This window comes from Mustelus asterias, chromosome 20 (genome assembly GCF_964213995.1).
Source record: "Mustelus asterias chromosome 20, sMusAst1.hap1.1, whole genome shotgun sequence".
Taxonomy (NCBI): Eukaryota; Metazoa; Chordata; class Chondrichthyes; order Carcharhiniformes; family Triakidae; genus Mustelus; species Mustelus asterias.
In genome coordinates this window covers 50,524,346-50,551,512 of record NC_135820.1, presented here as the reverse complement: position 1 = coordinate 50,551,512, position 27,167 = coordinate 50,524,346, and the positions used below count along the sequence as shown (strand labels likewise).

General features: G+C 43.0%; 1 protein-coding gene across 1 annotated transcript; it reads left to right on the top strand.

Moving 5' to 3' along the window:
• Nucleotides 1–7,618: 7,618 nt before the first annotated feature.
• LOC144508300 (thyrotropin-releasing hormone receptor-like) lies at nucleotides 7,619–19,852 on the top strand. The gene is made up of 2 exons (XM_078236119.1): nucleotides 7,619–8,416; nucleotides 19,439–19,852. The coding sequence occupies exons 1-2, from the start codon at nucleotides 7,619–7,621 to the stop codon at nucleotides 19,850–19,852; spliced, it is 1,212 nt and encodes a 403-aa protein (XP_078092245.1).
• Nucleotides 19,853–27,167: the final 7,315 nt, after the last annotated feature.

The following is a 27,167-nucleotide window of genomic DNA, read 5'->3' as shown; positions in this document are numbered from 1 at the left end:
CAGAGCACTGCTGGGAGTGTCCCAAACTTGTGTTGGGGAACCCCCCCAGGGAACCCCCCCACCCACTCCCATATGTACCCTGGAGGTTTCCAGGTCCAAATTGCTAGGCAATTGCCCCTTACAGAGAATCATCCAACAATGTGTTTTAAATCGCAAACTTCAGTTAGTTCTGACAGTCGTACATCAATGGTTAGCCCAAAAAGTTAGAAGGATTAAAACCACTTTTGCTTCCGAGTGCCTGATACTCCTTGCAACTCCCACTCCCTCCCTCAATCCCTAGAGACTATCAACACTCCTCCAGTATCTCTTGCCAACTACCATCACAAACTGCCATGGGACTCCCCATCCCCAACTCCCACAGGTCTCCGCCCATCCATTGACCCCAAAAGGACAGGCCCCACCTCCCCACCACTTGGGACTCCTCCCATCGACCCGAGCAAACCTCCCCACTGAATAACCACAGTCCCATCCCGCTAGTCCAACCTGACATCTCCCGACCCAACCTCATAGATCCCCCCAGGCCTAGACCGACTCAACATCTACCAACACTGCACTCCATCCCACCCCTGCCTCTGATCTGTCCTGACCCAATTTCTCCTACCAACCTAAGCCTGGCCTGATCCAACCTTGCTCTCCTGCCACCACAGGCCTGGGCCCGACCCCCTCCAACAAGCCCTACCTGAAACCGTTCCCAACAGACACCACTCCAAAGCCCAACCTGACACATCTTCCCCGCCCCCCACTGATCATTGCTAAACCTAACCCGACTTTCCGGCCAGGACTGACCCGATCTGAACATTCTTCCCCCATCCTTCCTAGATTGATGCAACCTGACCACCCCTGTCCATAATCAAGGCACTACCCAACCACCCCCTCCACCTACCCATGTATCTTATACAATTGCCATCTCCCTGGCTTGTCAAAGTGGCTGAGCCTTTTAACTTACCTGGATTATGGCAGTCAATGACATAAAAAGAGGACCTGGCTTACTTACTATTGACTGAACTGTCCTTGGCTATCGGCCTCAGGAACTTGCTGCATCGGGTGATCTTGCCCAGCCTGAGTTGGAAAGTGTGATGAGATAGGAGCAGTTTCATTTTAAGGTAAGAAACAGGGAGCAGAGTGGAAATCTAACTCAATTGGCACCTCACTGTGGACTCCAAGGTGGACCTGTTAGAGTATGAGCTCCCTGATTGAGGCAATTAATACCAATCGAGGAACCCTGCAGGGGTATATAGTGCGGAGTATCCATATTACCTGCACTCAGGGTGTATACTCTGTACTGGGAAGTACTTGTTTGAGTATTCCTAACTATTGTAAATAAATCACAATTTGGTGAAGGGACACTGGCCTCGGTGGAATTATTTCACACTGGAAATTACAGTCCATTTCTTTTTGCTCTCTTCAGTAAATCTCATTTTTTTCCCTCTCTCCACATTCCCGGAGTGTGGTGACTTGGGGATTTTCACAGTAACTTCAATGTAGGGTTAATGTAAGCCTACTTGTGACTAATAAATAAACTTTAACTTTAATTCTCTTTCTGTTCTCTCTTCTCTCTTTTCCATGTTCTCTTTCACTGATAAGCATTGAGGTCCCTTCACCAGTCTAAATTCCTAGTTCTCCTCTCGTTTGTAGGAATGTTAGTCTCTCATGGTCTTCTGGATGCAGTTAAGCAGCATTCAAACTAATAGATAGCTCGGGATCACGTGCTTTGATGTCTTCTTTCATTTGCAATGACTGTGACCTTTCTGGTTTCTGTTTTACACCCTGTTGCTCAACTGAAATCAAAGCTCTTCTGTTTTCCTTACTGTGCTCAACTCAATGTGGTCAATGTAAGATCTGTGGTGATTTCTCCATTTCTTCGCCATATCCGGATTGATCTCTGATCCAAAACTGTTCTCCCAGTTAAAAATCTGATAATGTTCTTGTTCTGCAATGACTATCACAGTATTTCAACTATTTTCTTCACTAACTTGCTTCTCTTTTTTCTACTTTCTCTAAGTCAGTGGGCGGGATTCTCCGGCCGCGCTCGCCTCGAAACCGGAGGATCCTGCCTGAGGTCAATGGACCTTTTCATGGTCCCACTCCACCCCCCTCCCCCAACCCCCACACCCCCGTCCGCTATAATTCCTGTGGTAAGCGGATGGGATAATTCCGGCCACTGTGACTTTGACCTGTGGCACCAGTGTATGTGTAAGGGTAGAAACCCGTGTCTGCAACCTCCTTCCCATGAGTAACTTACATGGAGCAAATCCATTCTGCAAGAGAGAGGAAGGATCCATAACTCAAGACCATGAGTTGAAAATCCTCTTTCTTTTTTCAGTAATACCTTTGGACACATCTCTCTCTGCAATTCCATTAGCCTGTGGAAACCGTGATGAACCTGTGTGAACAAATCCCAATGATTCTGTAAATTTTTGAGTTCCTGTATTTGGGAATTGTGGACCATTATCTAATATCACAATATCAGGAATCCCACAGACGGCAAAAAAATTATTTAAATAACATCTGACCATGTAACTATTTCACTCCATTTCACCTCAAGTAGTAATCTATTACTAATATGAACATCTTCTCTTTATACGGGTGGCACAGTGGCACAGTAGGTGACTGTCTCTGTGAAGTTTGCATGTTCTCTCCATGTCTGCGTGGGGTTCCTTTGGATGCTTGGGTTTCCACCCACAGTCCAAAGATGTGCAGGTTAGGTGGATTGGCCATGCTAAATTGTCCCTTAGTGTCCCAAGATGTGAAGGTTAGGTGGATTGGCCATGCTAAATTGTCCCTTAGTGTCCCAAGATGTGCAGGTTAGGTGGATTGGCCATGCTAAATTGTCCCTCAGTGTCCAAAGATGTGCAGGTTAGGTGGATTGACCATGCTAAATTGGCATTTAGTGACCAAAGATATGTAGGTTAGGCGGATTAGCCATAGGAAATTGTCCCTTAGTCTCTAAAGCTGTGCATGTTAGGTGAATTGGCCATGCTAAATTGCTCTATAGTGCCCAAAGATATATAAATTAGGCAAATTAACCATGGGGAATACGTGGGATTACAGGGATAGGGTGGATAAGTGGACCTGGATAAGGTGCTCTTTCGGAGAGACGATGCAGACTCAATGGGCCGAATGGCTTCCTTCTCCACTGTAGGGATTCTGTGGTCCTATGGTCCTAATCTGTTTCAGAAATCTCTGATCTGCTTACAATCTGTTGACTGAGGAATAAATGTGTTCAATTAATCCATTCCTTGGCATTTCCATGGCCTTGTAGGAAAAAATGATGGCATCAATGGTTCTTTTGATTCCTGTCTGTGAATTGAACATGTAATAGATTGGGATAAAGTTTCTTCCAATAAATTCAAACTGAGTACCATGCTCTGGCATTGCAGTTGGCAATACCTAAATGACCTTGATGTCGGTGTTCCATGGTCTCAAGTCTCAATAACTTTGGGATTACTATTCTATCATCATATACCAGCAAATCATCCATCACTGTCAGACGTGCTTGTTGCTCCAAAGATGGTCTCAAGTAGGTTTGCCAATTCTCCCGGATTGGCCTGGTGTCTCCAGAAATTGAAGATCAATCTCCAGGACACTGCAGTGTGCAGCCCTGGAGAAAATTAATCGGAACATGAAAAAAGACTTTTTTTTGTCATTTTCTTTGAACATTTATTCTTTTAGCAGATATAAATATATCGAAAGTGGGAAAAAATGCTGTTTTCGCATCATCCAATTGGTTAAAAGTCTGTTCCTTTTCAATTGGTGTAAGAAGTTTTTACATCACAGGGATGGATGCGATGGCTGACCAATGGCTGGAGTGTGGGGGCAAGTCATGTGATGAAACCTCCAGGACTATGCTTAGTCACAGTTGGCAACATGAGTCTCAAACTAGGACTATGTGGTATATATGTTGGTCATCCTCTAATACAAAATTCACTGCTCTGCTTACAATCCATGTTCCATGTCTGATTTCTGAGCGTCTCTGATTTTATTCAATCTTTATGTAGTTGCCAGTAATAGATTGACTGTCATTTTAGTAAACTCCTTGACTTCTTCCACAAATTCACCATTATCTTTCTGGATTCTCTGTTTCAATGCATGATTATGCACCTGCTGTTTCCCTTGATCAATATGAGTATCAAATGCTCATCAATCTTAATTTCAATGTTTGGACCCTTGATGGCATTGTCGCAAGCTCTTTCCAACTCAATAGTGTGGTGACAAGTTTGTGCTCTCTTTCTATCATAATGTGAAGGCCTAAGACGTAGTCAACAAATGACAATATCGATTACTGTGTATCTCTGCTCTGCACCTGCTAATGATCATGACGCATATCAGATTGGTCTGCGTTTTCCAGCTCATTGTATCTGAAAAAGTACTGCCCTAATCCGGCAGTGGATGCATCCGCCACGATAATTGTAGATAATCTGTTATTATCTCTGATTTCATCAGCCTCGCCTTAATTTTTTTGAATGATATCTAATGTGCCTCTTCCCATCACCATTTTTATCCTGTTGTAAAGTGGTGTTGTGGCTCTTTGAGCTCTGTTAGATGCTTTAGAAATGTTGCTACTTGGTTCACCTTTCCCACGAATCTTTGTAACTTTGTAATGTTTCTTGGAACTGGAAATCCTTTAATGGCTCTGATCTTCGCCTTTATAGCTGATGCACTCAATGCGTGACCATGAAACCATTGAGTTGATCTCTTTCTTTACCTTTCAAAGTAAAAGATTTGGAACCTTTCTGGATCTTTATAGGTCTGCTGGTTTCACTTCTGGGCTTAGCATCCTGATAGACTGTTTTCAGTTTTCTCAATCCTCTAAACAATTTCAGGAATTCTGTGTTGAATTCTTCTGATGGATTATCACTATTCTTTGTTTCTTCTACGAATTAGATTCAATACATACCTTTCTACTTGAAGAGAATAACTCACATCTTGAATTATGTACAGTACTCCAGTAATTACTTTATCTCTGTGCTTTAAAGTAGTTGTTAGTTCTTCCAGGATCTTTAGTTCAGTTACTCCTGGTCCATGTAGCTTTTTGCAGGATGGTTGAAGAACTCGTTGGTTTAATAATGGTTCGGCATCTGAAAAATCAAAACTGTTGCTCCAATATCTCCAGTTTAAAGCGTGTCTTGTGACCTTCTGCCACGATCTGTTCACTCCCGGAATTTCTGCTAAATCCTTTCATCTCTCCTATCTCGCTATCTTGTGTATCTTATATTTCATGGTCTCCATTTCCATGTGAACTTTATTTTTTTGAGTGTTCTTTCCATTTTTTCTACTGCAACACGATACTTCGAAATACACACCTTTATAGACCAGTAGCATTATGCATCTTTGGTGGGGAAATTGCCATGCTCACATCTTTCTCTGTCACACTAGCAACAGCTAATCTGGGGAGTTGTGGGCTTGCAGGGTTATTGAGAGGGCCAGGGATTAGACTAAAAGGAGAAGGTTGGCAGATGCATGGGAACAGCACCAACTGCAAGTTCCCCTCCAAGCCACACACCATCCTGACTTGGAAATATATCGCTGTTCCTTCTCTGCTACTGGAAATCCTGGAACTTTCTCCTGGGCGTACCTCTACAACTTGAACTGCAGTGGCTCAAGAAGGCAGCTCTCCACCACCTTCTCATGGGCAATAAAATTTCTGGCCTTCCCAATGATACCCATGTTCCATGAAAGATTTAAAAAGACGGTCAAAGGGAAGTTGGGTTTTGGGGGGGTGGGGGGAAGTAGTGTTGCTAGTTGGATGGTGGCAGCTAGCCAGATCTGGTCATGGGGAGAGTTGGGGGAACGTCAGGGTGGGGGGGGGTTGGATTGGGGGGCTCGAGCAGTGACAAGAGGAGTGACAAGAGTCAGATTAGAAGTTTTCTGTGCATCATTTCCTGGGTAACTATGCAGGTAAGTAAATTGGAACTGCCCATAGCCACTGAATCTAACTCAGAGTTGGAGACTTTTTCAGGAATAGGGCTTGGGTGGGACTGTTGTCGGTGCAGGCTCGATGGGCCAAATGGCCTCCTTCTGCACTGTAGGGATTCTATGATTCCGTGGGTCCTGGAGAATAGGGGAATTGCTCATTGGAAGATCTAACATCGTAGGCAATTCTGACAGTCAGTGGCTGAAATTTTGCCACCTTGCCCGCCCGAGGCTCGTAAAATCCCGTGGGAGGCCAATGGAGAATGCTGTTCTGCAAGCCTCGCCCACTCCGATTCTGGGGCGGGCGAGGCAATAAAATTCCGGCCATTGTGTCAGAACTTTTGAGGGGTGCTGAAGTGCAATTTTTTTTTTGGGGGGGGGAGATGGGGTGTGGGGGGGGGGGGGCTGTGGGGGGGATGGGGAGGGGGGTGGTATGTCTGTTCCATGGCAATCCAAAAGGTCTGGACCCAAGAAACTTCCTCAGCACCTGAAGTACTCAACTTTTTTTTTTAGCTGTTTGCTATATCTTTTAGCTAAATCTTTTACTGTATTTCTTTTTTTAAAAAAAATCAAATGATCAGCAGTTTCCAACTGAGCTCTAACAAACTCAAAATGTATGAAATCCTCAGTGGTATCCAGTGAGCAACGCCCAGCTGCCGTGGCAAAGAAGGCGTTTGCCGTTGTGCAGTTGGTGGTATTGTGTGGATTGGAGAAGTCGGGAGGGCTTTAGGACCTGGAACTCGCAGGCGCCTCCGCTGCTCAGTCGCTGCAGCTGCTCTTTGGACAGCTCGTCACTCTCCAGCCGGCACTCAGACGGGAGCTAAGGAGAGATGACAGTCTCCTGTCACTTTAGTTCAACCCGGCCATCGCAAACCACTCCTGGCCAGCGGCGAAACTGAGTCAAGACATCAGGTGAATATTGGCTCCTCAGGAAGTAAGTGACACTTTCAATGGAAATCACTATTCTGCCTATTATTACTGTTATTTGTTGCCGTTAACAATAACACATTTAAAATAGTTTTAAGATGCAACTTAGTAAATAAATCCTTTGACATGTTATTAGTTCGGTAGTAACGTCCAAAAAACAGGAATGTTGCAGCCGAGTATCAATTCTGATCTTCACACACATTACAAACTGGAGAAGTGCTCATAAATGAATAATATTTGTCCACTTATTTTATCTTTGTGAGGGACGGAGGAATCTAGATTAAAAGCTGGAAGGTGTGTAGAAATTAGTGCTCCAGCTTTTGAAAATAGGAGGTCTGAGGAAATGAATGGGGGCTTGTGACAAAGTAACTTCAAACGGCAGTGTCTTCTTCTCCAGTGGAACTAGTTGGGAATGGTTAATGGGTAAAGAGCATTTCTGCACCAAATAATTCCTCAGGCCGGGAATTCGTTCAGGGGGCCAACATTGGAACCCAGCCGCTTAATTCCCTTCCAGGTTGTGTTAAGAATCACTTGTTTGGGGGAACAGTCCGCAGAGAATTGACAGCGCAAAAGGAAGCTTCAAGTAACAAATAGCAACATCTATTAGGAAGAATAGACTTAAAATTAAAGCTCAGGCTTCTGTTATTTTTTGTTGAAAAGTTGATTTTAATTGTTTAGAATTCTTCATTAGGCTGTTGCTGTTTGTTTGTTTTTAATGTAGGGTTGAGTAGCACAATGAATCCTCAGAGCTAAAGGGACCTCAGTGCAAGGTGGTGAAATGGAGAACATCACCAGTGTGATCGAGTTATTGAACAACTCCATGAACCAGACGGAAGACATGAAAAGGATGCCCCAGAACCCTCTCGAGTATCAGGTAGTCACCATCCTCTTGGTCCTGTTGATCTGTGGGGTGGGCATAGCCGGGAATGTCATGGTGGTTCTGGTGGTGCTGAAGACCAAACACATGAGGACTCCCACCAACTGCTACCTGGTGAGCCTGGCCATCGCCGACCTGATTGTCCTGTTGGCGGCGGGTCTGCCCAACATCACAGAGAGCGTGGTGGCCTCCTGGGTCTATGGGTACGTGGGCTGCCTTTTCATCACCTACCTGCAGTACCTGGGCATCAACGCGTCCTCCTGCTCCATCACCGCCTTCACCATAGAGCGATACATCGCCATCTGCCACCCTATCAAAGCCCAGTTCATCTGCACCGTGTCCAGAGCCAAGAAGATCATCGCTTTTGTCTGGGCTTTCACCTCGGTGTACTGCGTGATGTGGTTCTTCTTACTGGACATCAAGCAGATCCAACACGCCAATGGCATCCAGGTGGTGTGTGACTATAGAGTGTCCAGGAACCATTACTTGCCCATTTATTTTCTGGACTTCACTATATTCTACGTGATCCCCTTATTCGTGGCCACGGTCCTTTATGGACTCATTGCTCGGATACTCTTCCTGAACCCGATCCCCAGCACACCCCAGGATACAGCCAATAACTCCATCCACAAGGGACGCGCCAGCGTCTCCAAGACGTCCTGTCGCCGCAACAAGGGAGCGCAATCCTCAAGGAAGCAGGTAACCAGCCAAAAGCGTACACGTGAATTGCCATCTCCTGTCACTGGACCCACTCTTCCATTGGTGGGTGCCAGGCATCCTACTCCATGCATTTGCAGGCATATTAACGCCCAGGGATCTTAGAAAGGTGCAGCTAATCAAACAGGGAGGTTTGAATAAACAGCACTACCCGCACGTTGCGGGTAGCTGGACACTTAATAAACTACTCCAGCATGGATAAGCAAGTTCTGGGAATCAAGGCAGAAGCAAAATACTGCGGACGCTGGAAATCTGAAGTAAAAATTGAAAATGCTGGAAGTACAGTTCTAGTCCTCGACTTAACTCTGCTCCTCTCTGCACAGACCTACTGAGTATTTCCAGCATTTTCTGTTATTATTTCATGCAACAAGACAGGATTGTTTCCTGCAATAAAATACATTAATGCTAAAATTGAGAGCTCAACCTTATAACCATCATTTGATTTTGTTGCCCACTCTTATACAATTCTTTTTCGACCACCCATTCATTTTTGAAATATTGTTGCATACTTGACAATAGAGATCACAGAGACACAGCCGTCTTTGGTACTCTGAAATAAACAAATAGCTTTTATTCCTACACGATGCAAGTTTATGTTTTGCCATTTAAAATGCTGGGAAACAGAATTCCTGAAGGTTACAGTAGGTGGTGATATGAAGCCTGTGGAAATATTGGGTTGAAGTAATGTGCTCTCCTTGCCACTCCACACCACCTTACTACCAGACTACCAAACACCCATTTCTGTGAAACAAAGCATCTTGTAGCAACAAAAAGCATGTACTGTGTTGCTGTATTCAAGTAACAGTATTTCTGAATCAAATAATAGGAAGCAGAAAGTTGTCAAGAGAAAATCAGCAAATGAGACACATTTAGGGTCATATTGAAAGATTTATACTGTACACAGATTACTTCAACATTACTTGGCATATTTACTATGCACGCAATTTGGTTTCATTGCTATAAAAGCCGGACATTTGTCAATGCAGTTTCACTTACAGTAATTCATTTGGTCTTTGTTTTATTTATGTATTTAATGCCATTTGAAAATCGAATGTACCCTAAGAAATGCCAAGAACACGTGATTGCCAATAGCATTTGTGGGTAGCTATGACATAAAGATCAGGAAGATTTCACATTTGACCTGAGATCTGTGCTAAGTTATTCTATTTCAGGCAGTAAGACAAGCTTACATTTGGCCTTAGCACCCACTGGTGAGTGAGCATAGAATTCGTTCTGTCCCTGCTGAGTGTTCAGTGATCATTGTTGGAAGTCACATATAAGCATCAGATAAGAGTGTGATGCCCTCTGCAAGCAAATGGCTCGCAGCCATTCCTTATCAATGTGAACAATGATTATTTGGTCAAAATATTGAATGTCACTCACTGCCCATGGAATGGTGGCCCAGAAAGAAGAGCAAGGAACAAGAAAAGATTTTTCCATTATTTTTGTTTCAGTATTTCAAGTTTTCCTCACCCATGCTTAACTGGATTTTGATTTGAAACTTGCATTTAAGTCTCTCACATCCTTTGAATGGTGAAGTCTATTTTCTTATGCATAAGCCACATTGGTTTTTGTATATCCCCCCCCCCCACACCTAGCATCATCGAACAGTGCAGAAGGAGGCCATTTGGCCCATCGAGTCTGCACTGACCTCAATCCCACCCAAGCCCTATTCCCACAACTCCACATATTTACCCTGCCAATCCCCTGACACTAAGGGGCAATTTAGCATGGCCAATCCACCTACCCCGCACATCTTTGGACTGTGGGAGGAAACTGGAGCACCTGGAGGAAACCCACGCAGACATGGGGAGAATGTGCAAACTCCACACAGACAGTGAAACACAGAGGCCAGAATTAAACCTGGGACCCTGGTACTGTGAGGCAGCAGTGCCAACCACTGTGCCACCATGCCGCCCTCCCCGAAATGAAAACCAAACTTCTACTTGCTCAATCCATCAGTTTTGTAAGTATGCACAAGCTTTTAGAGATTTGGTTTTGTAAGACTTGCCCTAGCTTTTGGAGATTTGGTTTTCTAAGTATGCACTAGCTTTTAGAGATTTGTGCATTTGAACATTGAAATCCCTTTGTTCCTCCACAGCTCTTAGCTTCTTGGCATTAAGAATATATTCCAATATTTCTTCCAAAGATCCAAAATGGATTATTGCACTGAATTTCATTGACGACAAATTTGCTCACTCACTCAAGTCTGTCCATATCATTTTCCAAACTGCTCCCATCTTCATAACTTATTGTTTTCTTAGTTTACCGTCAAACGCAAACTTGGATATACAACTCTCTCCATCGAGGCATTGATATATTTGGTGAAAAGCTGAGAGCCCAGTATAAGTCCATGGGGAACACTACTTGTCACATCCCAAATAAAGTTTCCTTTTTTCCAGTTTTGTTCCTACTTTGTAATCAATTACCAAATTTTATCTTACCAAATGGAAGTTAATATATACAATATTGATTTGAATTGATTTATTATTATTGTCACATGTTTTGGGATAAAGTGAAAAGTATTGTTTTTTGTGAGCTGTTACAAGCAAAACATACCATTCATTGAGTACATGGGGAGAAAGAAAGGAGAGGAATGTAGTGTTACAGTTACCGATAGGGTGAGGAGAAAGATCAGCTTAATGTGTGATAGGACCATTCAAAAGTCTGATGGCAGCAGGGAAGAAGCTGTTCTTGAGTCGGTTGGTACGTGTTTTCAGACTTCTGTATCTTTTTCGCAATGGAAGAAGGTGGAAGAGAGTATGTTGGGGTTGCGTGGGGTCCTTGATTATGCTGGCTGCTTTCCCAAGGCAGTGGTAAGTGTAGATGGAGTCAATAGACGGGAGGCTGGTTTGCGTGATGGACTGGGCTATAGTAATATCATTCAACATAATAATATATACACTGACACCCATTCACCAAGTTCATGATTTCCTCAAACGGTTCAACGCAATCTGCCCTCCACAAATCCATGCTGACTCTTTTTGATCTGCTGGTGCAGAGGTTAAGAGAGGTTACTCCAGAGTTTAGGACAGGGGCCCCTGAAGCAAACTAAGGCTCTTTATCATTGCACATGGGGCTCCCAAATTTTTCCAGTTGATTTGAATTATCATGAGAAAAGCCTAAAAAAAGATATAACATAAAGTAAGTGCCACACTTTTAATGTGGGAATACAGGCTAATCATTCTGCTACACTTTATGATTTCAAATGATTATGTTGACAACAGACGTCAGTGGCCTCAGTTCATGTGGTGTAGCTACAGCATAGTTATAGATAATGCCTCTCGTTTGAGCAACAGGTTTTATGGTTGTGCCCATTACTGTTTCTAATGTAGCTGGGATGATCACCTATTCTGCATGTGACATTAGAATCTCTTATTATTAGGAGAATCAATTGCCGAAAGAATTCTATGCATTTTAAGTTCAGCTTTGTTTTGAAGATGAATTTACTGACAAAATTATGATTTCAAAAATCACTTACTACAAGATCTGTACAACTTTTTTCAGTTTAACCTGAACATTTCTGAATTTTTAAATTCAAAATGGAAATATGCTGTTTTTTCATTAATTAATATGCACATTGATGGATAAAAGCTGAACCTGCATGGATCGAAAATACAATTTTTAAAAAAATGTGCACAATGTCAAAAATAAGTCATAATTCTTAATTAGATCTATTTTAGTTTTGTTTTTTTTCTATGATATAACATTCAATATATGAGTTTTATTTATGATATAGGCAAATCATGTCTTCCACCAGAGCCATTTGCTTTAAATATGCCAAATTTTCTATTTGTGGCTCCCAATAGTTTTTATTTCAGACAAATGTTTTAGAAAAGATCTTCAGGTTAAAAAATGTTGCTGATCCCTGGCTTAGAACCTTAATAACTGAAGTCATGGTGACTAAGTATGGGGCAATTAAAATCGGGGCTGTTCAAGTATGGAGGGAGGGTTGTTGAGCTGAAGACATTACAGAGGAACTGAGTGGCAAGGCCATGGAGGGATATAAAAATGGACGAGAATTTTAAGATTTAGGCATCCCTTGACTGGGAGCCAAGGCAGATCAGCGAGCACAGGAGTGCTGGGTGAGTGGGACGTGATGTGATTAAGGTCGTGGCCACCAGAGCTTTGAATGACCTCATGTTTATGAAGGATGGGGTGTGAGAGGCCAGCCAGGACTGTAATGGATAGTCAAGTCTCAGGGTACCAAGAATATAGATAAAGAGTTTAAGAAACAGATTAGCTGAAACGGACAGTGCCAGGCCCTGTTACAGAGGTGGGAATAAGTGATCAAGTGTGATGGATTGGGTAGGAGGTCAGAAAATCATCTTGTGGTTGAATATGACACCAAGGTTATGAACGGTCTGGTTCTGCCTCAGTGGTAAGGAAGTGAGATGGTTTCCAGTGAATGACAGTGTGTTCTAAAGAAGCTATGTACAACAGACTATTCACCACCTAACAACATCAAATCCGTAACAATAACAAGGGGTAATAATGGCAAGACTTGTGGAACCAACAAAATCTGCACTTCAATAACTAACTTTCCAATTATCTACCATCATTTATGTGGAGTTAAGATTTGTATGACACCTTACTTCATTGTATAACTTCTGCCAGCATCTTGTATGATGTGAATCAGTGTCACAGGGAGGAATTTAATGTTTGTGATGGGGTCTTGCCCGCTGGCTGGAGAACCAACAGGGGCATCACGTGTTCCTCATTGTGGAATATCCAGCAGCATTATGTGGCCAGTATTAGGCTTTCACCAGGATTATACACCCTGAGACACTGGGAGCAGTGGCTGCTATCAGTAATGCGCCCTCTAGAGGCTCAGGATTAGTGAGGGGCTTGAGGCCAAAGGTCATTCGGATGGGCTGGTGGTCCTGGGGCAGAGACCATGGGAGGGTGGTTAGAGAAAAAGGCTGGGACTGGTTTTCAGTGGGCTCCTGCCTTCCTGGTGCTAGGTACCTTGATCAGGCATTGAAAAAATTGTCAGCAATGGTGGGTGAGGCCTTTAAATGGGCATTAATTGCTCACTTGAAGGCCTCAGCTAGCTATCCATGAGCCTTCCCAGTCTCAGACTCAATTTGGTGGAAGTGGGAAAGTGATGGGATCCCCAACCTGCACCCTATCACTTGATCAAATGTGCCTCCTATACCCTAACCACCTCCGGTTGAAGTGGTCTCCTGTATGGCATCAATTGATACCTGTTGTGTATGTACTGTCTGTCTCTTTAAGACAGTACAGTAGAAGGAGCCACCTGACTTGGGAGACCAATGGAAAGTGAGAGTGAATGATCACACCAAAGGGTGGAATCGTCTCTCAAGCAGAGTCATCAAGAAGCCAGGTGGTAAGGACTGGAGTGCTGCTCCAGGGCAGCCCAGAACTGCAAACCTCCTGAACCTAAGTTTCATTATTCAATAATACCTTTTGTTCCTAGCAAAGTTTGAAATCTTTTGTCAATGCCGTAACAGCCACAACATAACAATCTCACAGAAAGATTAAAATCATTATGTTTGAAATATTGCATATGTTTATTCCTGTATTGATAATGGTGCAGTTTCCAGAGATAAGACCAAAATTTGGGATCGTTCCATTATTTGTAATATGCATAGTCACTTCAGAGGGTCATTCTCTAGAAATCAATGTTCCACGCGAATAAATATGGGAATGATTAGTACTTGAAAATACATATCTGATAAATATATTTATAAGCTTATCCTCACTAATGTTAAGGCTTAAGGAAACGGCATAGTAAAACTCTATACACGATTAAAAATCTAAGGAAATGTCAAATGAAGTACAACCTTATATTGCCTGCTACTGTGTTTAGAAAATGAATGTTCTAAGATGCAAACATATATGTATCTAATTAAATTGCTTGCCTCTAATAGCGTCCATCAAACATATTGTGAATGTAGTATTTTGTAGTGCAATATTTTTTTTTTTTCCCCCAATTTGCTTTCTAATTAGTTGTGTCCCACTTTCCACACATGATATAGCATAATATTTTTATCCTTGCCCTCACTAAATTGCTTCTAAATTACATTACATTAAAAAAAACTACCCAGTGAAATTACACCACGGATATAATTTCCTCGGGCTAAGCCTCCCTGATAGTTTACCCCACTTCAAATCATTTTTTAGAAGGGCTAGAGGGATTGTTGTACACATTAACAGAAGATAGAAAAATAAAAGGCATGGTAAATTAAGTTGAAGACCAAAGGGAGCTGCAATGGGATATTGTTAAGTTGGTAGAATTGGCAAAAAAACTATCATTGATGGAATGCCAATAAATGTCAGGTGGTCCTCTTGTGTTTAAAAAATGAATTATGCTTTGAGAAGTAGAAAATTGGATGGAGTGGAACAGCAGAGGAAATGGTTCAGGCTCACAAGACCTTGAAAGCAGCGACTCATGAGCATCAGGTGAAAAAAAAATAAATGATTGAAATATTGGGTTTTTATGGCAATGGGTATAGAATATAAAAGTAAAGATGTCACAGTGAATCTATATAAAACCTTAGAGCACAATTGGATTCTTGTGGCAATTCTACGCTCCAAACTGTAGGAAAGATGTTGAGGTAATACAGTGCCTAAGGTCACAAAGAAGAAGCCTGATATGAGCAGATACAAAAAAATGTCTTTAATAATTGGGTTCTGTTTCGTCGAACAGAGGGGATTGTTCATTTCATTTTTATATTCATTAGAATCCAAGGAAAATAATCATTCTTTAAAATCTCTCGAGTCCAACTTTATCATAAGTAAAAAATGAGCATTTCAACAATCTCAATACTTTAAAGGATGGAATAGTAAAGATACCTCTATCAGTGATTTGAAATGGTTTGTTATAAATACACAAAAGGAGAATAATATTAGCTATTTAAGTAAGCCTTTCATAGAAACATAGAAAAACTACAGCACAAACAGGCCCTTCGGCCCCACAAGTTGTGCCGAACTTATCCCTACCTTCTAGGCCTACCTATAACCCTCCATCCTATTAAGCCCCATGTACTCATCCAGGAGTCTCTTAAAAGTCCCTATTGAGTTTGCCTCCACCACCACTGACGGCAGCTGATTCCACTCGCCCACCACCAGTGCATTATGTAATGCACTGTAATATTATGCAACAATATCGATAGCATGGTTTAATTCAATTTAGTGCTTGTGTTTAATTTTGGCAAAGAGGAAATATTCCAATGAAATTTTTTCAGATTGCTCCGAACAGATGCTCAAGTCAATTATACAGTAAAAATGTAATCACAAAACAAGCTTTCATATAACTTGATAAATATTAATGTTAGGTCAATTTGATATGATAATGCCAGAGGTATTTTTAAGTGTTTGATAATGATTATGTGCTTGAAACAGCTTTTATAAAACTTTGCTTTGTAAGCACTTGATATCCAGATGTATCATTTATAAATCAGATATAATATGAAAATTGTATATTAATAGATTTTCTTTCCTTTAGGGCTGAATTAAGTTGCAAATTTCACACCAATCTAAATCTTTCAGTTAGATAATTCTTGCAGATCATTTAAATCATTAGTAGGGCAATAGTTTGCAGTGACAAGACGCAAGTGGGGTGCACCTTCAATGGAAGCCTCCTTCTGACTTGGACGGCCTCCTGTCTCTGGGCTTCCTTCCCTCTCACTCCCCTTTACCTATCCCCCAATTACCCACTCGCCCTCCCCACAACCCCTTAGGGTATCCCCTCCCCGAACCTCTGTCATTTACCTCACATCAGCTCCCTGCACTTAGTCCCAGGCAGAGTACTGCATTGTCTCTCCTGGTCACCGCAGCACTGATTACCGACAGTTCTCCAGCCCATCAGCACTTTGATGGGCTGGAGAGCTGTCGGTAATCGTATTAACCGACAGCTCTCCAAGACAGGACTTACTTCCAAGTTGGGCGCAAGTCTGCTGCCAATCAATGCTCATTCAAACTCCCACCATCCAAAAAATTCAGGCTTATACGTTTGTCCCACTCCAGAGATATGAGCCAAAATTCCAGACTGACATTCCAGTGCAATATACAGGCAGTGTTGTGCTGACAGTACTGCTAACTTTTAGATGAAATGTTAAACAGGGGACCTATTCCCCCAGTCAGATGTACATAAAGTATTCCATAGCTTTAGTTTGAAGAAAAGCTTGGGAACACTTTTCAGTGACTTGGCCAATATTTATTCCTCAATCAATGCTGCTAAATTAGATTATCTGGTCATTAAGTCTTTGCTGTTTGTGGATCTTGCCATCCGCAAATTGGCTGCTACAGTTCCTGTTTTACAACACTGACGAAACAGAAAGTGCTTTCTTGGCTGTCAAGCACTTTGAGGCATTCTGAGGCTGTCAAAGGTTCTTGGTATACAAAGAACAAAGAAAATTACAGCACAGGAACAGGCCCTTCGACCCTCCAAGCCTGCACCGACCATGCTGCCTGACTTAACTAAAACCCCCTACTCTCCTGGGGACCATATCCCTCAATTTCCATCCTATTCATGTATTTGTCAAGACACCCCTTAAAAGTCACTACCGTATCCGCTTCCACTATCTCCCCCGGTAATAAGTTCCAGGCATCCATCATCTTCTATGTAAAAAATTTGCCTCGTTCACTTCCTTTAAACCTTGCCCCTCGCACCTTAAACCTGTGCCCCCTAGTAATTGACTCTTCCACCCTGGGAAAAAGCTTCTGACTATCCACTCTGTCCATGCCTCTCATAATCTTGTAGACTTCTATCAGGTCGCCCGTCAACCTCCGTTGTTCCAGTGAGAACAAACCAAGTTTCTCCAACCTCTCCTCATAGCTAATGCCCTCCATAGCAGGCAACATCCTGGTAAATCTTTTCTGTACCCTCTCCAAAGCCTCCACATCCTTCTGGTAGTGTGGCGACCAGAATTGAACACTACATTCCAAGTGAGGCCCAATGAAGGTTCTATAAAGCTGCAGCATGACTTGCCAATTTTTAAACTCAATGCCCCGGCCGATGAATGCAAGCATGCGTATGCCTTCTTGATTACCTTCGCCACCTGTACAAAAGCAAATTCATAGAATCCCTACAGTACAGAAGGATGCCATTCGGCCCATCGAGCCTACACTGACAACAATCCCACCCTATCCTTGAAATCCCACATATTTACCCTCCTAATCGCCCCGAACCAGGGTCAATTTAGCATGGCCAATCAACCTAACCCGCACATCTTTAGACTGTGGGAGGAAACCAGAGTACCCAGAGGAAGCCCACGCAGACACGGGGGGAATGTGCAAACTCCACACAGACAGTGACCTAAGCCGGGAATCAAACCTGGGTCCCGAACTCGGGTCCCTGGCGCTGTGAGGCAGCAATGCTCACCACTGTGCCACCGTGCTATCCACAGTGGCACAGCTGTTAGCTTTCTATCTTGCTATTTATGGTCCAATATTGTCATTCCTGGTATTGATGTTTCAGATATGCCTATCTGTTTTTACCCAGTCATTAATTTTATAGTTTTGGGATTTGGAAACATTTGGTTTTCTCTTTCTAACCAATTTTCTGCTTCATTTAACATACAGCAAGTATAACTGACTCAATGTCGAATATTGATGCTTTTCTCTCTTATTTCCAGGCATTAATATTTCCTCTTTTTCCCTATAGGATTTAACAGCTAGGAAATATATTTTCTTTGTGCTAGCATGGATGGCAAATGTTTCTGTCTTGTACATGATCCCTGGTAATTAGTAGCTAGTTATCCTTTCTCTAGTATGCTACACACACATTTCCAAATGACTTATAGATATTTAGGGTACGGTTTTGCCTGTTATCCTCGGTGCCAGATTCGCTTACTATAACTGTTATTGCCTGAGTCAAAAGATTATGGATTGAATTCCCACACTGCACATTACCATGTGTACACTGCAGAAGCACTGCGTTATTGGAGGTACTATCTTTCATATGAGACATTAAACCCAAGCTCCTTTTGCCTGTTTAGTTGGGCATAGACATTATCATAATGCAATTTTTGTAGAAGAACAGGGAGTTCTCCCCAGTGTGCCCACCAAAATTCTGCCATCAGCTAACACAACAAAAACAGTACGATGTAAGCGAATTATCGCGGATGCTGGAATCTGAAACAAAAGCAGAAAATGCTGAAAAGTCTCAGCAGGTCTGACAGCATCTGTGGAGAGAGAACAGTGCTAATGTTTCAAGTCTGCATGAAGATTCTGACTCTTCATCCAGACTTGAAACATTAGCTCTCTTCTCTCTTCACAGATGCCGTCAGACCTGCTGAGATTTTTCTATCATTTTCTGTTTACGTTGCAACAGAAACATTAACTGGTCACTCACCTCATTACCACCTGTGGGGTCATCTGTGCACAAATTGATTGTCACGTTTGCCTACAAAATAAGAGTGAGTGAAACACTTTGAAGCTTCCTGAAAATTTGGAAGTTGCTAAACGAATTAAAATTCTTTCATTTTTTTTCTCTTGTTCTGCATGTACATTAAGAATGCAAACTATTAGAAGGAACAAGCATTGTCTAGTGTGTATGTATAATAACTCCAGGAGTCAGCTGTGAAGGAACTGTGCTTTATTGCACAAATGAAAATAAACAATAACCACAAGCCTGTGGTGAACACAACGGGTTCCAACCGGGGCTATAAGGATAATAGACCCACTCAGGGTCTTGCTTTATACAGGACTTGGGATACAAGCTCCACCTGGTTGGCTAATTATCAATCTCCAGGGAGCTCATATTCAATGAACCCAACTGGGAAGTCAATTAGTGATTCCCCATGCAGATCATGGGGGTTATCACAGTATGTAAGACCCAATTATGCTTTCTTTTTTTTTCGTGACAGGGAGGAAAAATGCCTATCCATTTAAAAAAAAAGTTTATTTTCTGTAGAAAGCTGTATCTTTCTGGTTGATGATTTACCAGATAATCCTCAAAGACATCAATTTGCCCATTCAAGAATGAATGCAAATCCATTTGATAATCTTTTCCATTTGTTATGCATTGCTCTTCAGGTCACTAAGATGTTGGCAGTGGTGGTCATCCTTTTCGCCCTGCTCTGGATGCCCTACAGAACCTTGGTGGTCGTCAACTCTTTCATGAACACACCCTATTTGAACACCTGGTTCCTATTGTTCTGCAGGATGACCATTTACCTGAACAGCGCCATCAACCCGGTCATTTACAACCTAATGTCTCAGAAATTTCGTGCTGCCTTCAAAAAACTTTGCAAATGCAAACAGGCACGGGCGGAGAAACCTTCTACCTACAATGTACCCGTTTACTACAGCGTAATGAAAGATATGTCACATGAAAGTCCTGACCATGATCTAACAGAGCAAGAAGATATCAATGGCTACCCGATTTCTAACAAGAAGTTAAATTTTGATAATACCTGTTGTGATACTAACACATTTAGCGTTGCCTGAAGCAGTAATGATCATCTTATAAACTTGTAAGAGGAAGTTAAATACCTATCTGTCAAGCATTTGGTTTAAAAATGGTCCATTATTCCCCCATTGCTTATGCCCTATGAAATACTCTCAAAAGAAATGTTAATTCCTTGATAGTTCAAAAGTAAAATATTCGAAGGCTTTACAGGGACAGTTACGTTTTTCAATTTCAGGCATCGCTTATGTTTTAAATTATAATAAATAAAAACTTTGATTTTACATCAAGAAATTAAAGCTGTCATATTGAAAGCAATTAACTGGATGAGTACAAAAGATAATTTGTAGCAAAATTGTAAACTGATTTAATACTTGAGTTCACACTCCAGTAACAGAGGACATTACCAACACTCTTTACTCCACCCCCCCAACACAGTTTGTTCGTAGTCAAATCTCTGAAACGTGTATATTATCTCAGCCATTCTGCTATAAGGGATTCAGCTTCTTATTAACCGAGCATGTTGATTTACCACATCATTGGATTAAGAACAAGAAAAAGTCCAGAAATCTCCCTGAAACTCTGCCATTTTAAATATTTGTTAAGGAGAGCATCAGCTGCTCTAACAGGGGCAAATATAACACCACAATAGCTCTGTATCTTCCCTGAGTGGTAACAGAAATGTTCGAATTGGGTAATTTCAGGGTAGGCCACCTGGAACATTTACTATGTTTTTCAGATCCTTATTTATGGTAGCTTTATGACAATCATAGAGAAAATAAAGTGCCATTCCTTTGTGTGACTAAATGATGACAGTATTTTTCAATAGTTACCTTTTTTTTGCTCAACACAAGGCAAGAAAGTTACATTATTTAGATTAAAAATAAAAGTGTATGCAGCAGTGCAAAAACTGGTTTAACATTTGTCTTTTTCTATGGCACCCCAGACTTCTCAATCCAATCCTGGTAATTCACAAAATGACTTTCCGTTGTGGGTTTTTAAAAAGAGTTATGCTGATGTGTGTGATTTGCTAACGTTTATATAGAAACGTCCTCAAGCCAATGTTGCAGCTCTGCATATTTATTAGAAATAGGACTTTGAGAGAACATCACAATGCACTTTCTGTGGATGTTAATATTAAGTAAACATACTATAGGTTAATTTATTGAACTTGTCATAAATTATTGTCATTCCTTTGTCAGCACTGTGCATAGTATGCAGCCGCGTTTAAGATGCAAGTGAATCACATGGCATACAGCAAAATAGCCCTACGGCTTTTAAGTAGTTTTGTGAATTTGGTTGAGGCTAAAATGCCAGTTAACAAGCTTCATAGTCATGTCTGCAGTTATTTAAGCTCTCAATGTAAGCCAGAAATTAAGTGTATTTTGGGAGTATTAGATATGTTTCTTTGTAAAGTATACTGATTTAAAGCATATTTCAATAGAAAATATTTCCACTGGAACAGGTTTGTGATCCTTTATTTATATATGGTACGAATCAAATTATTCCATAAGTTGTTGTATATGTATTGAATTGTAAAGTTATAAGGCTGTATGTAATGTTCAATGAATGTTCTTGTACTTAAATATTTGTCTATTAAAGTGATAAATACAATGTCCATATCTTTGATTGATATCAGAAAATCTGGCATTATAGAATATTGTCATTTCTTAAGGTCTATTGTCACCGCACTCCTCATTTTCTCACCTATTAACTTTCAATTGAGAATCTTTTTAAATTGTTTTGTCATTTTAGTTTGCTCTGCCATTTAAATAGACATGGCTGATCCTCAATGCAATCTCCCCGCACTATACTCTATCCCTTGATGTCACTGGTATCTAGAAATCTATCGATCTTTGCTTTGAACGTACTCAATGACCAGAATGTTCCGGCCACTTCTACCGACAGGATCTGTTGTTCCCACTGGCGACGAACCCTGGCGGTGGTGGGGGGCCGGGCAGGGGGGGGGGGAGTTGGGGGTGAGGGTGGGGGGAGGGGATGGGGGGAGGGGGTGGGGGGTGGAGTTGGGGGGGGGGATTGCATGCAAAAGAACACATGCTGACAGTGGCGGGACCAGAGGATCCCACTGTTGGCCAATGGTGGGCCATCTCCGCCGCCACAAAACACGCTCCCAATGACTCAGCCTTCATAACCCTCTGGAGTAGAGAATTCCAAAGATTCACCACCCTTTGACTGAAGAAATTCCTCTGCATCTCAGTCCAAAATGGCCTACTTTGCCATTTGTCAGGGGTGGCATGGTGGCACAGTGGTTAGCACTGCTGCTTCACAGTGCCACGGACCAAGGTTCAATTCCGGCCATGGGTCACTGTCTGTGTGGAGTTTGCACATTCTCCCCGTGTCTGCGTGGGTTTCCTCCAGGTGTTCCGGTTTCCTCCCACAGACCAAAGATGTGCGGGTTAGGTTCATTGGCCATGCTAAATTGACCTTAGTGTCAGGGGATTAGCAGGGTAAATATGTGGGGTTATGGGAATAGGACTGGGGTGGGATTGTGGTTGGTGAAACTCGATGGGCGGAATTGGCCTCCTTCTGCACTGCAGGGATTCTAGGATTCTATGATTCTTATTCCGAGATTGTGCCTCCTGGTTATTGACCAACCCCTCCACCCCCCCCACCAACTAAAGGAAATATCCTTCCTATATCTCTGTCGATCTGTAATAAAATCAGCTCACTCTTGTAAACTCTGGAGAATTTTTCTTTTGCAAGAATACACTGTATTCATATATAATCTGAAAGACACATTACAAAAAAATTCAAACTGTTATAACAGTAAAGTGCAATGCAATTCACATTTTTTTCCAGAGGTCAAGATGCATCTGAGGTGCTTCAGTTCAGTAATAAGTACATTGTCTACTTTCATTACAGAGATTACAATTCTTTTCAAACTATATACATCAGTTATGTTGCACTCTGTGGTGCTTCAATATAGTTACATAAGTAGTCGTCTTAATCCCAGATGACCAAAGGTGCCATTTGCCTTCCTTTGAGGGGAAGAGCTGACTGGTGGTGATTTAACTTGAGGATCATCACACCTCAGGTGAGGGACAAGGTTGAGAAGGCAAACCTTCATGAATAACCTCAGCTGGGATGGGAATTGAACCTACGCTCTTGGTGTCGCTCTGAATCACAAGCCAGGCATCCAACCAATTTAGCTAAACCGACTCCCCTAACACACGATTAGGATTAAGCACACAGTATGAGGGGTTTTATCAGGTTTCCAGCCCCTCGGTGTGCTTAGGCTGAAAGGCCTTACACAGTGCCCTTTCCCCATTGCGGTGTTGAGGGCAGCTTCCCCAAGCTTTGCAAAGACACATTCCACAGGGAGGTGTACGGCTATCTCCTCCTCCCCACGGATGCTTTGAAGACAGTGTGCGATGGTGCAGTGTCTTTGGGTGTGCATGAAGGATCTGGCGGGGAGTGCCCTTCTCACCAACAGCCAAGCTGGGTGTTGATGCTTGTTTGCAAGTTGGACAATATAGGCCCAGTCTCCTCAATCTTTCCTCATAGGACAATCCTGCCATCTCAGGCATTAGTCTGGTGAACTTCTGTTGCACACTCTTTAACGTCAATATATTCTTCCTTAGGTAAGGAGACCAAAACTGTACACAATACTTCAGATATAATCTCACCAAGGCTCTATACAATTACTGCTGCACTCAAATCCTCTTGTAATAAAGGCTAACATGCCATTTGCCTTCCTAATTTAAATTAACAGCAATCCCCTGCCACAGGTCCCCCGGCGACAGAGGGTATGAACAATGGAAACCCCATTGACAGCATGCCAGCCAATGGTGGGCTGCCTCTTCCACTGCAAAACATATCACAGGGGCGGGGTGGTCAGGGGAGAATCCCACCTCAGAAAAATACTGCCATAGGCACCTCCGGACTCCCCAAAGCCTGTCCAGTATCTGTAAGGCACAGGTCAGGGACGTGACGGAATACTCTCCATTTGCATGAATGAATGCGTTCAGCTCCAACAACACTCAAGAGGATCGACATCATTCAAGACAAGGTGCCTTTTTGATTGACACCTCATCCACCGCCTTCAACATTTGCTCCCTCCACCACTGAGGCACAGTGACAACAGTGTTTAACATCTATAAGATGCTCTGCCACAACTCACCAAGGTTCCTCGGACAGCATCTTCCAGACTAGGAACACCGTCCCATGTGAACGTTCCCCTCCAAGTCACACACCAGCTTGATTTGGAACTATATCATCATTCCTTCACTGTCGCTGAGTCAAAATCCTGGAATGCCCTCCCTATGAGAGTCGTGGGTATAGCTCACCACGGACTACAGCGGTTAAAAAAGCTGGCTCACTGCCACCTTCTCAAGGGCATTTGGGATGAGCAATAAATATTAGCCTAGCTAATGACGCCCACGGCCAGTGAAAGAATTAATAGAAGGCCTGATGTTAGGTCACATTTGAAAGAATAATGAACATTTTAGTTTCATGTCAGTGGTTTTTGTTACAGATGTGCGGAGACAATACACTTTGATCCCTGAAGCTTTAAAGCAGATTTTGTTACAGCTGTGACAAGGCTGAGTATTTCATTGCGAAGCTGATCCAATATGAGCGTATCATAAGATAATTGGATCTTGGTGGAGCAGCAGAGCAATTTAAAAGAGTCAGTCTTTACGAACCAGAGAATTAGTAGAATAAAAACTGATATAAATAATTTGGAGAGATTACTATTGCTCAGTGTTATCCTTATGGTACTTATTAAGTTAGAGCTGGGAAGTGTTCAGTTGTTTCCACTGAAGACCAAGCAAAAACATTTCAAATGATGGAGAAACAAGAAGTAATGAAAACTGCTTTCAGGCGAAAATTGGTTTAAAATATATGAACAAGTACCTCAGCTTCACAGAACTGTTGTGACATAGAAGGAGACCATTGTATCTGCACTGGCTCTCCAAATGACCATAATGAGCAGAATCTTACCAAAAAATGGCAAAGTGTGGGATTTTCCATCCGCGCTTGCCCCAAGACTGGAAAATCCTGCCCGAGGTCAATGGACCTTTGCATTCCCTCTGGCAAGTGGGAAAGGAAAATTCCACCCAAAGTGTCAGGGCCTGACTGAAAACCGGTGTGTTTCTGTCCAGAGAAACAGGCAGGCTTTCTCTCCAGGTCTCATGACACTTCGTCAAAAATAAACAGGTTGGCGTATTTCGCGCCATCAGAGTTGAGGGGCGGAGCCTAAACACACGAGCAAAGCCTGGCTGCACTGAAATTGGGGCGCCATGTTTAAAAGACGCCCAATCAGACCAAGAAATAACCTTGCCCCCCCATCCCTCCACCACTGTCTCAGGGTCCCCGTCCATCAAAGCCATCACCTCCTCACGTCAACGTCAGCATCTCCCCCCCAACTCCAATCAACATTGGCACCTCTACCCACCGCCCCCCCGCCCCCCCAATGCTGCCATCACTACCTCTCCCCATCAATGATGACATCTCTCCCCCACCCCACCTATCACACCTGTCATCTTGACCCACCCACCCATCAACGCAGGCATCTCTTTCCTCCCTCCTCCCCCACTCTAACGCCACATCTCCTTCCCTGTGCCACCCATCAATGCCGGCATCTCTACCCCCTCATCAAAGCCAGCATCTCTCTCTCTCCCCCCCTCAATCAACTCAGGCATCTCTTCCCCTGCCTCCATCAATGCCCACATCTCTCCCCCGCATAATCAATGCCCATATCTCTCCCCACCCCCCGTTAGTGCCCACACCACACCATCCCACATCAACACTGGCATCTCTTGCCCCAAACAGTAATTGCTGGCATCTCCCTCTCACTCCCTGCAACAGTAATCACTGGTATTTCTCCTCCACTTCATTGAATGCTCCCTCCCTCCCACTACACATACATGCCCCCATGAGGGTCAGGATTAGGGTCCTGCTCTGGCACCGCTCCTGGCACAGTTTGACACTGCCAGGTTGTCACTGCCAGGTGGGGGCAGTGCTGGGGCAATGCCAGGCCACTACCTGGCCATGTCCCTCTCCCATGGGATCTATGCTCACCTTTGCGCCCTTGGGGGGAATCCCCAGGACAGGATCACATCCGCATGATTATAAACCTCTGACATAATGTCACATCGGCGAGGTTTGAAAACATGGCGAGGGGCGATCTTGTGACGGGTGTGGTTAATCATATTCAAATTTATTAAGATCTATTAAAATCAGGCTCACTGATTACGTCACTGGTGAGGTTCACGATTTCCGGGTGTCGCCAGATCTTGCACTCCCGCTGCCAATCCCGTGGATGCTGAGTGTGGGCTCAAGATCGCCCCCATGGGGCTATTCTACCTTTTCTCCATATCCTTGCACGTTGTTTCTAAGTAAGACGGCAGTATCGAAAAAGGAATATAAACAGTAGCAAAAATAATTATTTAACGGATGTTACAAATGTAAGTACATGTAGAATACGCTGATGCATTCATAGCACTCATATTTCTGTCCAGCTACCCAGTCCTCATAGTTTATTTTATTAATTCTGTTTCCTTTTACATCCCTAATTGAAAAGACCAGGCTATGTGAATGAGTGTGATGCTCATTCTGTTCACTAGATGTTTGTTGTAATTACATGTTTTGTTGCTACACCATTGTCAACAATGACATCAAACAATGGGGCTGGATATTCCTGGGAAAAACTAGAGATGTGGAATGAATTTCAAGATAAGCCAACAAAGGATACTTAACTCATGCTGAACACTGCTCTGAGCATTACTTCCTCAGTTCTCTCCTGTGCCTAGTGGCACATGGGGCAAATGAAGCATGCACTTGGATGGAATTCTCCAGCCACGCTGGTCTAACAGCTGGAAATTCCCGCCCGACCGTCAATGGCGTTTTATATTCTCCGTAACAGGCCTGCTAAAATTCAAGTGCTGGACGGGATGGGAGAATTCCGGCCCTTTTTTTTGATTCCATGGCTAGATTTTTTCTGGAACAAATTGCCAGAAGCATGGCCAACAAGGAGATTCTCCTACAGGGTGAGTGAGAGTGAATGGTGATGTGGGGCCAGGGTGGTGGGGGGTGGGGGGGGGGGGGGGTGAGTTGGTTGTTGCTGAGAGGAATGTGAAAGTCTTGATCCTGGTTGCGGTTTGAAATGGGCTGGAGTCACATTTTCCTCCATAAGCCAGTGTGAAATCAATCCCGCTAATGGGATGTCAATGAAGGCCTGACTAGAATTGTCCCCCCCTCCATGTGATTGTCCGTGCCACAAACAGGAAATCACAGCAGTCCGGACTATATCTGGACCAATATGGTGCATAAAGGTCGGCACTTTCCTTAAGAAGGCTGAGGACAGCTCATGGAGAAGATGGAGGCCTCCAGCGA